The sequence below is a fragment of the Aythya marila genome (assembly GCF_965140915.1).
Source record: "Aythya marila genome assembly, chromosome: 20".
Taxonomy (NCBI): Eukaryota; Metazoa; Chordata; class Aves; order Anseriformes; family Anatidae; genus Aythya; species Aythya marila.
Window position 1 is genome coordinate 682,176 of NC_139061.1, and position 12,866 is coordinate 695,041.

Below are 12,866 nucleotides of genomic sequence, written 5' to 3' on the forward strand. Positions count from 1 at the left end.
CACATAAAGGAGATACAGTACCTATGCTCTCCATTGGCGTGTCGGCAGGAAGGAACCCTTGCTTTAGCAGCTGCCTCTTGATTTCATTATTCTCCACCTGGATTTCAGATACCATGTTACATGGAATGTAACCTTCTCTTCCTGCACATTCACCCCTGTAAAAGCCATCAGCATCCTTGTCTCCACACACCTGCAAGGTAAAAGACAGGCCAAGGACTGTTTACACTACAGGGACCAAGACACAAAGACAACAGAGGAAGGGAATCTAAGGAAACTCCCAAGATGAGGAAGCTCCACTTCCCAAAGTTTATGCTGTCCCTGGAACAAGAGTTGGCTCCATATAGAGTAGATGTTCACTAAGATCTGCTCCTACCTTCAGGATCTGCCCCTCCTTAAATGGGAGCTCCTCTTCTGCTGCATCAGGGTTAGGAGACATAGAAACAGGATCATAGTCAAAGAGGGCCACAAATATTCTAATGCCATCATCTTTAACAGCAGTTGCTGATGCAGCACTTCTTGGAGGACCTGGAAGTAGTCAGGTGACACACCAGATATAATGTAAGCACCATTTCCCTGCCATAGACCTGCATGGCTAAAATACTATTAGCCTCCCCCATGCAATTTCCAACAGCCTCCCCCTCTTCTGCTGCATGACTCTCCCCTCCTTCCCCACTCACCTGGACTAGAGAGCAAAGGTTTCTGCATTTGACTTCTTCTTACACTCCTGTTCCCTCTTCTGCTGGGAGCCTGCCAGGCAGCTGAACCAGACAGCTCCTGGCCCCTAGGATCTTTATTACCAGATGCCTGCAACAGGAACCACCAGAGAGTTAGTAGCAGCCTCTGCTTTCCAACTCATGTGAACAGTGCTCAGCCTAAATGCACTCCACAAAGCGCAGTGCATCCAAATGCAACATTCCTCTTCAGGGACACTCTAGAGCTGAAAATACTATGGGAGGTGGAAAAGAGAACTAAATACAGGCAAACACCCAGCCTGACAACGGGGATGCAAGGACGCAGGAAAGGGCATTTCAAATGAAGGCAATGACACTACAGTCATCATCTACACAAAGTTTTCACAAATCAGCTTATTTCACCAGGGATTCTCATTTGAGTCCCACAGCCTCCTGCTATAGGTAGGAAGACCCAGTGCGAAAAGGAATACTGCATCGGTGACACTCAGTCATTTAGCAGGAAAAGCAGAAGCAGCTAATACAAGAAAAGGCACGAAGCAGCACAGAACTACAAAATCTCCCAGATATTCTTCCAGATGGTCCTACAGGGTCCTTTTTCTGGACAACACTGAACAAAGCAAGATACAGGCAGGCCAGGGAAGCAGAAGGGAAGCTAACGCCACTGCAAGCTGCTTCAAAACCAGAATAGGAAAAGTCACCCAACCCTTTTGTGCAAGGAGGTGCTACGTATCCCCTTCCAAGGATGTTCGAGCCTCCTTCTCCAGACAGGTGACTTACAGTCCAGGTCCCAGCCCTGCTCCTCAGAGCTGCTCTCACACCTCAGTGCCTCCTTCTCCTGGCAGAAGAATTGCAGGTGGTGGTTTGGATATCCTGCCCACTCCATGTCCCGCTCTTCCAACATCTCCAGTCTGGTCAGGTCCCTTCTGCCATCCATGTGGACAACCTCAGATTGACTGGAGCAATCACTCCAATCCCCCGCACAGCTCTGGGACCTTTCTGGCCACAGCCTGCTCTCAGGGGGGGATGCACAGGTTGAATCCTGATCGTCTTCAGTGTCGTATTCAACATCTATTTCCAGGCTCCTGGGGCTGGAGCAGAGTGCTGCTGCCAAAGCAGGTTCTCCAAACCCTGAAACCACTGCTTTCTTGTGGTTTCTTCGTGAGGTTCCTTGTCTGGCTCGATTGTACACATCAAACCCCTCCTTACCACCAGCGCTGCTCACAATGTTCAGCTCTTCCCTGAGGCTAGGAGCTCTGTACAATCCACTTCCCATCTGGCTGCAGTTGCCCAGCAGACGACTGCAATGCTCTGAGAGATCATTCTGTCTCTTCCTACCCATCTCAGGCCGACTCCAGATCTTCTCTTGATAGTTGTTTCCCTTCTTCTTGCTCTGAGTGGGGATTGCCCCAGTCCCAGGCTTTGGATCATTCTCCTGGTAGCCCCGGTTCCAGTTTGCCCTTTTCTGACTCCAGCCCAGAGGCTCAAACCCAGGGCTCTCATGGTCAGCATCCCCTCTGCTCTCCTTAACAGTACACTCATCCCATGGGGTCTCAGCGGACAGATCTGGGGAAGAATCACTACCATCTGCCTTTAGAAATGGCTCCTGGATGCTGAGTGGCTTCTCGGTCCTTCCTGCATGGTAGGTAGGCATTTCCAAGGAGTCTTGAACATTTGCCTTTTCCTCCATAACACCCTTCTCATCCTCATCTTCATCCTCATCCTCAGTCACTTCAGGGATGCTAAACAATTTCTTGCTGTGGTTCTTCTGAAGTGGGAGCTCTAGTATCTTCTCCAGAATCTCCTCATCGCTGTCAGTATCACAAAGATCCATCTGTACCCAGCCCCCGAGAAAAGCAACAGCCAGGACAAGCAAAGGAAAAAAAGAGAGGAAATACACATTAAAAAGAGAGACAGGGTTACAGTGGATTCCCTCCCAGCACAGCGGTATGAAGCAGCGACTGTGGTCTGCAGAGAAGCAAGGGTAGGAAGCAAACAATAGCAATGGGTCTTCTGGCAAAGGCAATCAGATGAATTAGCAATGCAGCAGAAAGCAAGAAAGGCATGGATGAGCTCCCTCCCGGGCTCTGCCTCTGCACAGACAACTGTCTGCAACACCCTCCATCCTGCCTGCTGGACTCCCCACAGCTCCAGCATCCCCAGTCTGGGATGACGGGCCAGGAGCAACACAGATCCTCCGTAGTTGCTCACTGCACGTTGGAGCTGGTCTGCTTCCACCCTCCACAGGGACCAGTCTCACAGCCTGTGCCCACACAAGGACCCAGAGTCCTCCCTTATCTCTCTGTCCTCACACTGGAACATAAGGAAGTGACCCTGTATAGCAGGACAACTTGAAGATGTTTCTGCTATAAAGCACCTTCCCCAAGCCTTTCCTCTCATCTGTCAAGGTCCAGCTCTACAGCAGTTTGTCTCTAAATCCAGGTTAATGCAGCATTGCCATGAATATACATGAAAGTCCTTTATGTCAATGGGGTTGTGCATACTTCTATCTCACTTGCAATCTGGGAAAGAGTCTACCAGCTCACACAAAACTTTTGGAAAAACATTGAATTTTAGAACTTGTTTTGGATCAACTGTGTAAGTTATGTTTTGCCTTTTACTACATTTATAGTAAAATAAAAGGGTAGAATCCTGGAAACATAGCATAATTTAACTTAGAAGATATGTCTGGAGGTCTCTGGTCCAACTTCCCTGATAATTTTTACCATGACTTTCTAAAAACATTTATAAGTACTTAACAAAGCATATGCAGATACTGATGTTTCAAGCTACAGCCACAAGCCTGGCCATGCAGAGATAATTAAAAACTGAACCACGACAGGGTGAAAAGGCAGTTGTAAGCTGCCTATTGACCACTTCAACCTCCATAACTTTTTCCAAGCAAAAGCTGGTCTTGAATCATATTTAGAATGGGTTAGAAGGGACCTCCAGAGGTGTCTAGTGCAATCTCCTACCTGCAATCAGGACTGTTACAAAGACTATAGCAGTGTTTTGCTTAGCTGAGGCTGGAAAACAACAAAGAACGGAACTCCTGCACCTCTGACCCATGAGATCCATCCCAGGGCTGCATCACCTTCCTAGGAAGGAAGTCTGTACTTATGTCCAACATGAGCCAAACTGCAGCTCATGGCTGTTGCCTGTTTCTTTATTATTTGCCACCCTTTGACTTTGGCTTTCTCCTCCTTGTAATCATCCTTCAAATGGTTGCAACCAGTTACTAGACCTCCCTTTAGCCTCCTCTTTGCCAGACCAAACAAGCTCAGCTTCCTAGAACTCTGCATACGATGAGCATTCAAGGCCCTACTTTGTTAGCACAAATTAGTAACATGCTAATTTATAAATGCAACCATAAAAAACAGTCTAGTAAGACATTTACAAAACTGGGGCCTTTGCTTTTGAGTTTTAATATAATAAATGGTTTCTAGCAAGTTGAAGCTGCAGCTATGCAAGTGTGAGCTTCCACATCAAGACAAAAGGAATCCAGGGACTCAGAAAACAAAAATATTGAAGAAAAACACTGTTTCGTATTTGAAAGAAGTAGAATAATGAAATTCTGTAACATGAGAAGGGTCTGGGACTTTCTAGTCCATTAATAATAAAGAAGAAAGTTAAACACCATAACCGAGATTACACTTTTAAAATCAGAACCCCTTCATTCTTTTATCCCACAAACCCTGAGTCAGCTGAGGAGACCTGAAACAACCCAGAACATTACTAAATATGCAGAAGCCTAGGAAATAGGCCTGCCGAGGCTTGGCCCAACTTCAGCCATCATCTTCCTCTACATTACAAAACAGTGTAGTGAGCTCTGTGCCCTAGATCTTCCTTCCCCCTGATGCCTCCTACCCATTCAGCATCTTGTCACACTCATGCCATCAACTCTGCATTGCCAGAACAGAAAACAATCACTTTACCAGGTCAAGAAGCACCAGTTTGCTCAACCCCTCGGAGTGTGCATGTTGGTTTTTTTTTTTGGTAGTTCTTTGTCAGGGGAAAACAAACAAACAAACAAATACACTTTCAGGCTAATAAAATGTCCAGGAAAAGGTGACTAGTAATGGTGTTTCTAGCTGTTCTCATTTCCCCTTTTTCTCCTTCCAGGGAAACTGTTTTTATCCCTTTTTTTTTTTTTTCCTAGCACAATCTAGAGCTTCAACACGTTCTTCCCAGGGAGCCCAGGTCTCCAGCCACCAGGTTCCTGACACACTGCCCTGTAGGTCCACCCTCCCCACCAAAGCAGAACCCCCTTCAAAAGGGGAAAAAGCAGCAGATTTACTCCAGATTCATTGCAATTTCTGCTGCTGTCTATTTAATGCTCAGCAGATCCATCCCATCTGTGCTGCAGGCTATGAGCCACACAGTTCAGCATCGGTGAACTACAACTGTTCTTTGATCACATGAAAGAAATAAGGGTGTTTCTTGCAATACAGGAAGATCACATTTCCTGCAAATCTTTCTAATTTCTCAGTTATCCAGCCTTAATACCATCCCTCATGTGCATTCATTTCAACTGTCATAATTTGTATGATTATATATCCCTTCCCAGTCATGCAGTTTTAAGCACATTTCCTGATGCAGATGCATTGTAACACTCCAGCTAGCTTTAACTGTTTGAACTTGTAACATGAATAAATTATTGCTCATAATTTAACTTAAGCAGTATTTTCTCACTTGTAACATCTGAATTGCAAAACCATTGCACTGCTCCTGCATGCAATCCTTCCATTCAGAGAACACCAAGGTTTAAACAAAATCATCTGCACGACATGATTCATGTTCAGGAGTGTGTGCAGGACTAAGGCCAAAATATTACATGACCGTTTTCCCTTTGGAGGGATGGTGGATTGCTACAGAATCTATAGATGGGTGGACTTTACAGACTCCTTCGTGCTCACTGTTTCCATCTACATTAAGAACTTGGTCAATACAATTGATTTTTCACCCTGGGCTCTGAAGTTCACATTACATCGTGTGTTCTTCCAACTACTTAAACCACGGACAAATTTATTACATATAAACACTCTCCCCTCTCATGAAGAACTTGTATTTTAGCAGCTTAAAGACAATGCTGGGAGTAAAAGCAGAGCATGCAGGAACTTAGCCAAGCACTACTGAGAGTGCTGGAACCAGACCAGCACCTTCTCCTGTGAGCTGATGACATGGGATGGCTGCACTGGCACTCCCCACAAGCATCACTCTGCTACAGGTTACCTTTTCTCCATTCTCCCTGTAAAAGGGCTCTCTTGAATCCCATTTCTTCTCTTCCAGAGCTTCTGAGGACAGTTCATCTTCTTCCTCTTCTTCCAAAATATCTGAAAGGTCCGAACTACGGTTGTGCTCAGCAAAAAGGGTAAGCTGTCGTCTTCCTATTTCAGACAGTTTTTCTTCTTGCTGTGGAAAAACAAAACCAATTTCAATCCTCTCAGGCATCCTCTCTATTTCAGCAATAAAGTAGTATTTTACTTTTATTCTCTCATACACATGCAGTTAAAGTGTGTTAAGAAATAAATTGGACAGCACCCAGTGCAGCAATTGGCACGTGCACACACAAACGTGCATGAATACACAAAACTGACAGACACTTTATAACATGCAAAGAATGGTACAGCTTAAGACTGTAAAAGAAAGAAAAAAGAAAAAAAAAAGATATCAAATACAATCTATATCCCCCTCCATAGGCAGAAATTTGACCAAGGTACAAAACAAACCTCTCTTTTCACTCTGGACATTTCTTTCATCACCTCCTTGCCAGGGGACAACCTCAGGAACTCCTGGCAGCTGCTCCCACCTGTGGTTGCATCTCGGGAGGTGCCCTCTGTCCTGTCAGCCTGGCCTGGGGCGGGCACAGGCTCTGGGCTCAAGTGCTTCTCCTTTGTCTCTCTCTCTCTTTCAGTACTGGAACTTTTTAGTGGCTCTTCCACAGAGCATGTACAGCAGGTCTCCATATGTATCTTCAGGCTACTGTTAGATGGGGTCTCTAGCTCAGGTGCTTTGGTTACAGATTGTTCCATCTGGGAAACAAACCAAAAAAAAGGCATCACCAGGATAACAGCATCGTCTGCAGGACCTTCCTGCGCACCCCCCAGTGCATGCTCTATTTCTACTCTTCTGCAAAGGACCCCTCAAGGACAATTTGAGAAGTTCAACCTTGGCCTGCTTGCCAGCAGTTCTGAGGTGAATGACACCAGTCTGCTGCACCCCCCACCCAACCCTTTCTTGGCAGGGAGCAAAAAGAAACCTGGGGGAAATGTCATCCAATACTTGTGAACCAAAAGGGGACCCTTAACCCCACTACTCTGTCTGAAATACCATGTGTTCGGTGTCCTCGGTGCATGAAGATTTTGGCAGTCAATTTTGTATCATAGAAGGCTGGCCTGTACTGGAACAAACTCCTCCTTAGAGTTACCTGAAGGTGGGCCCTTCCACTACAGCACTGTGCTTTGCACCTGTGCAAGTCCAGCCACCTCATATGTCACATACAGGCCACAGAAGCATATCAACAAATAGTTTTAGAGCAGCAAGAACAAGATGAGCCCAACCCATACAACCAGGCCATTTCCCATTCCGCTGTTCCAGAGGAACATCCTGAGCACTAGCTTGCAGGTTAGCTTGAGCTGGAGATGAGGACACTATCCCAGCACTTCCTGGAGCTGGTAAGTGCTGTGAAGAAAATGGGATTCTGTGAAGAATATAGACAGAGAGTACAGCTGCACAAACAGGAACAAGGAGGGTAAATCAGGCAGGCCTTTATCAGCCATCTCCTTTGCTAACTGTTCATCTAAAAAAGGTAGCCTATCTCCACTGCATTTTGCAATGAAGTACAGTTTTGTCCTTATGTACCAGACACACTTAGCAAATATTCACAGGATCAGACTCCAAAGGAGATTTAGACACTGCAGCACCTAGTTTCTAAATGCCCCCTGAGTTTAGGCAAAAGCTAGGCAGGTCTGGATCTCATATTTAATCTGACAGCTAGACTCCTTCTGCCCTGCTTCTTTTTGTTGACAGCTGCATGAAGACAGACAGTTTGTACTGGGCATCCCAGTACCAGAGGGACATAGAACTACCAGAGTGAGTTCAGAGGAGGGCTACAAAGATGATGAGAGGACTGGAGCACCTGTCGCACAAGGACAGGCTGAAAGAGCTGGGTCTGTTAGCCTCTAAAAGAGGAGACTGAGGGGAGACCTCATCAATGTGTATAAATATCTGAGGGGAGGGTGTCAAGAGGATGGAGCCGGTCTCTTTTCAGTTGTGCCCAGTGACAGGATGAGAGGCAACGGGCACAAACTGAAGCACAGGAGCTCTGGCTTCTGAGAGGGTACTTCTTTACTGGAGTGGGGGGAGGGAGGTGACAGAGCGCTGGAACAGATTGCCCAGAGAGGTGGTGGAGTCTCTTTCTCTGGAGATATTCAAAACCCACCTGGATGCCATCTTGTGCAACGTGCTCTAGGTAAACCTGCTTGGGAGAGGGGTTAGACTAGATGATCTTCAGAGGTCCCTTCCAACCCTAGTCATTCTGTGATTCTATGACACAGTGTACTGGTTTCAGTTAGAACAGAATTAATTTTCTTCCTAGTAGCTGGTGGAATGCTGTGTTTTGGCTTAGGATGAGAAGAGTGCTGATAACACCCCGATGTTTTAATTGTTGCAGAGCAGTGCTTATACCAAGCCAAGGACATCTCAGCCTTTCGCTCTGTCCTGCCAACAGGCAGGCTGGGGTTGCAGTAAGAGCTGGGAGGGGACAGACCCAGGACAGGTGACCCAAACTAGCCAAAGGGGTATTCCATAGCATCTGACGTCAGGCTAAACAATACATAGGGGTGGCTAGCTGGGGGGAGGGGGCCGGACTGCTTGGGGTTAGGCTGGGCATCGGTCAGCGGGTGGTGAGCAATTGCATTGTGCACCACTTGTTTGTACATATTTTTATTACTTTCCTATTATCACCATTGTATTATTATTATTATTATTGTTGTTGTTATTATTATTTTTGTTATTATTATTTTCCTGTCTTATTAAACTGTCTTTATCTCAACTCAGGGGCTTCACTTTCCATTTCTCTCCCCTGTCCCAGAGAGGGAGGGGGGAGGGTGAGCGAACGGCTGTGTGGTGTTTAGCTGCCGGCCGGGTTAAACCACAACACACAGCTACATCACTGGGCAGTGCCCCTTCTTGCTACAGGGCTTAGTCTGCCTTGCACAAGTCCACCCAATTGGAGAAGATTCTTGGAAGTCAAAGACAACAGCAATGCCTGACTAACACCGACATGAAAAACAGTAGGAACATCCTTTTCACCATCCAAGCCCAAGGAGTTCTTGCTTTCGTAACTCTACTCATGCTCTGGTTGCACACATGCAATCAAGTAGTGAGGTTCTTCTGCTCTTGCAGGTACACAACAGCAGCCAATGCTGTTTCCTGGTTTGCCAACCACTGGACGATGGCCCAAACAAAACAGTGCATCACAACAGGAGAAAGACAAACAGCAGCACGTCATTCCATTCCCCAAAATGATTCATTCTCCTTCCTAGCACATGAGGCACGAGACATTAAGCTTACCTTCACCTCTGTCCGTTTGTCTGAGCTTTTCAATTCTGCTTCCTTTGAAGAGCCAGGCTCTGTGCCCTCACCAGGGAACACTGTGCTGCCAGCTTGCTGAGGAGGCACAGTCAGACATTTCTTGTCTTGTGCATCGCCTGATCCCTCTGGGAAAGTGTCTATGGTGTGCACCAACGAAGTACTGGGAGAGTAGAGGTGCAGTGGTGAGGAGGCTTTCTCTGGCAGAGATCGTGCTGAGCCATCGTGGCTGGAAGAAAGATCAGTCAATTTGGCATCTGAGATATCAGTGGAAACTTGTTGAAGCAGGAGTGCCACTGTCTGGTGCATGGGTGGGCTGCGTGCAGACAGAGAGCCCCTAGGATCTCTGCAGGGTAGTCTAGAGGTAAAAGTAGTAGAAACAGCAGAATCTGAATTTGAAGAGTGACGAGATGTTCTCAGCAAGACTGAGGAAATCTGGGCTGGAACTGAATCTACTGACTCTCCATACAGAGACATTGTTCTCACAGAAACTTCCCGGCACACCTGGAACATTTGAAGCTGGGACAAGTCCACAAGAATGCTCCCAGCTGTTGGAGAAGTAACTTCTATTGCCTGCAAGCAAAGAACCATGAAGCAGTTATTTATTGTGCCCAGTTCAGCCTTTCTGAGAATGGTAGCTCCTGAACCCAAAGTTAACAAGTGTCCCCTAACAGTAAAGAGAAAGTCACAGCTTTTGGGTATAACATCACTGGCAAAGATGAGTTATTAACTTTCCTGGGGCTTATTGGCAGCACCATGGTGAGGCAGCACCATTATGCCTCTTCCCCACCCATGTTTCAGGTGGGCACACCACAAACATGGTAAAAGGAAGACACCGTAATGCTGGGATAAAAAACATACATGAAAGACAGTCCACAGAAAGGAACTGTTACTATGTTCTGAAGAGACTGGAATCAAAATTAACAAGCTAAGCACCCATATGAGGAATGATGAAACTCCCTACTGATGCCACCACAAAGCAATTTAACCATTCTGCAGTTACTGGGTCTCCACTTGGGATCCCACAAATCTGGATCTGCCCTAAGTTACCAACCTGCAGTAAAGTTAGCCCCTGTGCACTATGCTAATGAAGTATTAATCAGAAAAGTCCCTTCCCAGTAGAAAAAAAAAATCCTCCCTTTTTAGAGCATGATCCTTTTTCTCCACTTCTCATGAATACACAAAGTACCTCTCAGTCCTGCCCAGGTCACAGGAGCACCACAGTGACATTAACACTCATCACATGCCTGACTTGTACAGTCAGTGGCTGCTTTCGATGTCTTGAAGCTCTGAGGTTGCCCCGTTGACCCTGCACCAGACCCCAGCCACCCACCTGCACAAACATCAGCCTTGCACAGTATCAGCTCCATACCTTCTGTCCGTCCGCGTACACAGCGTAACCAGTGACTCGAACTCCGTTGGAAGATCCTTCGGCATCAATAGTGACAGGTAACCAGCTGATAACTAGGATACCTGGTGAGGGACCAGCTTCTACCTGGACATCCAGAGGAGCATCAGGCGTACCTTTGAGAAAACAAACAGACTTTTGTCTTGCTTACCTCACTACAGCATAACACTAAATTAAACCCCTGTTTGTATCAAAAAGAAAACTCTCACACCAGACTCATCACTGCAGAACCCCAAGCCTTGGGAAGCGCAAGACAAAACCAGAGCAAATAAGGTGCTCTTGTTCTGTGAAAACATTAATGCACAGAAAACAAAACTTTGCAAATGTAGCTGAGGCCAAGATGCAGCAACCCTTAGAGCAAGGTAAGTGCAGGTCACAGCAAAACAGATTGTCCATGTCCCAAGAGGCATGCTGCTCAAATCAGCAAAGGGGATGTCTTCTCAGAGCAAATGAAAACAGAAGTAATAAATTCTTAAAATAAGAGAAGAACAAAACATTAAGACAAAACAGTACAGCATCTCACACCTCAGATCCTAATAAACCTTGCTTCCCTTTACTCCAAGGTTTCACAGCAAAGTTCAGACAGAACTCTCTTCCCCAAGCACTTCCTGCACAGTGGCATTGGGCATGACTGCTCTGATACCTGCTAGTGGGGTAGTGAAGTGTATCACAGCTGAGTTCTGCTCCTGCCCCTCTGGGACCTCTTCCCAAGGAGTTTTCAAGGGTCGGGCTTCCAGCTTGGCAACATACTGAGTGCTTGGCTGCAGGTTGCGGAAAGCATACCAGTAGACCCCTGGTTTTGTTATGTCACATTCCTCCCCATTGAGATACACTGCATGGTTATAATTGCTGTTGCAGGGAAGCCATGTGACTTCTGCTGATGTGGCAGTGACGCTTCTGACTTTCAGCATAGTTGGTGCCAAACAAATATCTTGCCCCACAAAGAAAGTGCATCGCAGTTTATCAGAACTGCCTTGCTCTGTCACGCTCTGCACAGACACACGGTAAGCCTTCGTCTTTAAATCCAGCTTTTCAATCACTGTTTTGGTCTGAAAGCCACTCTTCACATTTTGACGTAGCTCTTCATCCACATAGATATTGTAGCTTTGTATGTCTGGGCAGCCAGTCGGCAAAAGTGGTGGTTCCCAGCCTACAACTATGCTTCTGGCAAGCTGCTTGATCAAAGTCAGTTTTCTTGGGTAAGGCACTGCTGTGTGACTAACAGCTTCCTCCTGGTCTCCTTCTGCTCTACTGACCAACGGACTGATGCTACTCTCTTCAATGGAGAAATCACTCTTATCTCCACTGCTGGTGCTTGCACTGACAAAACTTTTCTCTTGGTATGAACTATGGGTGAGATCATTCAGCTCCGAAGGCAGAAACGTCATGAGGTCATCATCTGAAATTCGCTCAACAAAATTGGAGGGGACCAGCCCTCGCCGGCCATCCATCAGCTCCCCTAAACAAAAAACAGGAAACCTGTTACCACTGCACCTACCATTCAACCTTCCAACTCATCTGTGAAGACAATGTGACAATTTCTATGCTAGGTCATAACTGCACTGCAGTCAGGAATGAAAAAAGCTCTGGGATGTTATCCCTGGGCAAGTTTGCTCCATTTCCTACAGCTGCTCTTGTTACATCCCAATGTCCACAGTGAGATAACTCACTGTGAGATAACTACACACTTCAGAGTCAACTAACCACAGAGTGTTTTTTGTAATTAAGGGTTAAGCTTAAGGGTTTTTCCTACTTCATTATTCTCTTGTTCTTCCTCACAGCTTTTTTTTACTAACTTAAATGTCTTTTTCTATTTTTCACAAACTATGCAAGCTATTTTATGTCTTCTCCCGGCCAAACAGTTTTGGTTTTCACAGTACTTCCCCATGGAATTCCATTTATCCAGTTCTGTATTCAGTTCTGGCCTTCTTTTTAGTTCCCTCCTTTGCTATGCTAGCTTTTGTAATAAAGATGTCCCAAAAGGACACATGGGGATGACTGATACCACAGCATCTAAGTGCAAGAACCATCAAATCAGTATTAAATGAACACTGTATAGGGACTGAACCTACTTTCAAATTCTACCTACAGCAAATCAACTGAACGCAGGGAAAGCAAAAAAAAAAAAAAAAAAAAAAGTAAAGAATAATCTTTTTATTCTTTAAACAATAAATAAA

General features: G+C 45.9%; 1 protein-coding gene across 7 annotated transcripts in view; it reads right to left on the minus strand.

Moving 5' to 3' along the window:
• The window catches only part of TSPOAP1 (TSPO associated protein 1), a 69,658-nt gene that overhangs the window by 15,916 nt on the left and 40,876 nt on the right, over nucleotides 1–12,866 (minus strand). For 5 of the 7 annotated variants that reach the window (XM_082776525.1, XM_082776524.1, XM_082776523.1 and 2 more), the window contains exons 16-24: nucleotides 11,333–12,148; nucleotides 10,654–10,805; nucleotides 9,264–9,854; nucleotides 6,419–6,721; nucleotides 5,922–6,101; nucleotides 1,396–2,523; nucleotides 678–804; nucleotides 374–525; nucleotides 22–190 (exon numbers count right to left, since the gene is read on the minus strand). In XM_082776525.1, coding sequence (XP_082632651.1) covers nucleotides 22–190; nucleotides 374–525; nucleotides 678–804; nucleotides 1,396–2,523; nucleotides 5,922–6,101; nucleotides 6,419–6,721; nucleotides 9,264–9,854; nucleotides 10,654–10,805; nucleotides 11,333–12,148 — 3,618 coding nt within the window. The remainder of the gene's footprint in view (nucleotides 1–21; nucleotides 191–373; nucleotides 526–677; nucleotides 805–1,395; nucleotides 2,524–5,921; nucleotides 6,102–6,418; nucleotides 6,722–9,263; nucleotides 9,855–10,653; nucleotides 10,806–11,332; nucleotides 12,149–12,866) is intronic. The other 2 variants (XM_082776527.1, XM_082776528.1) reach the window with 2 other exon arrangements.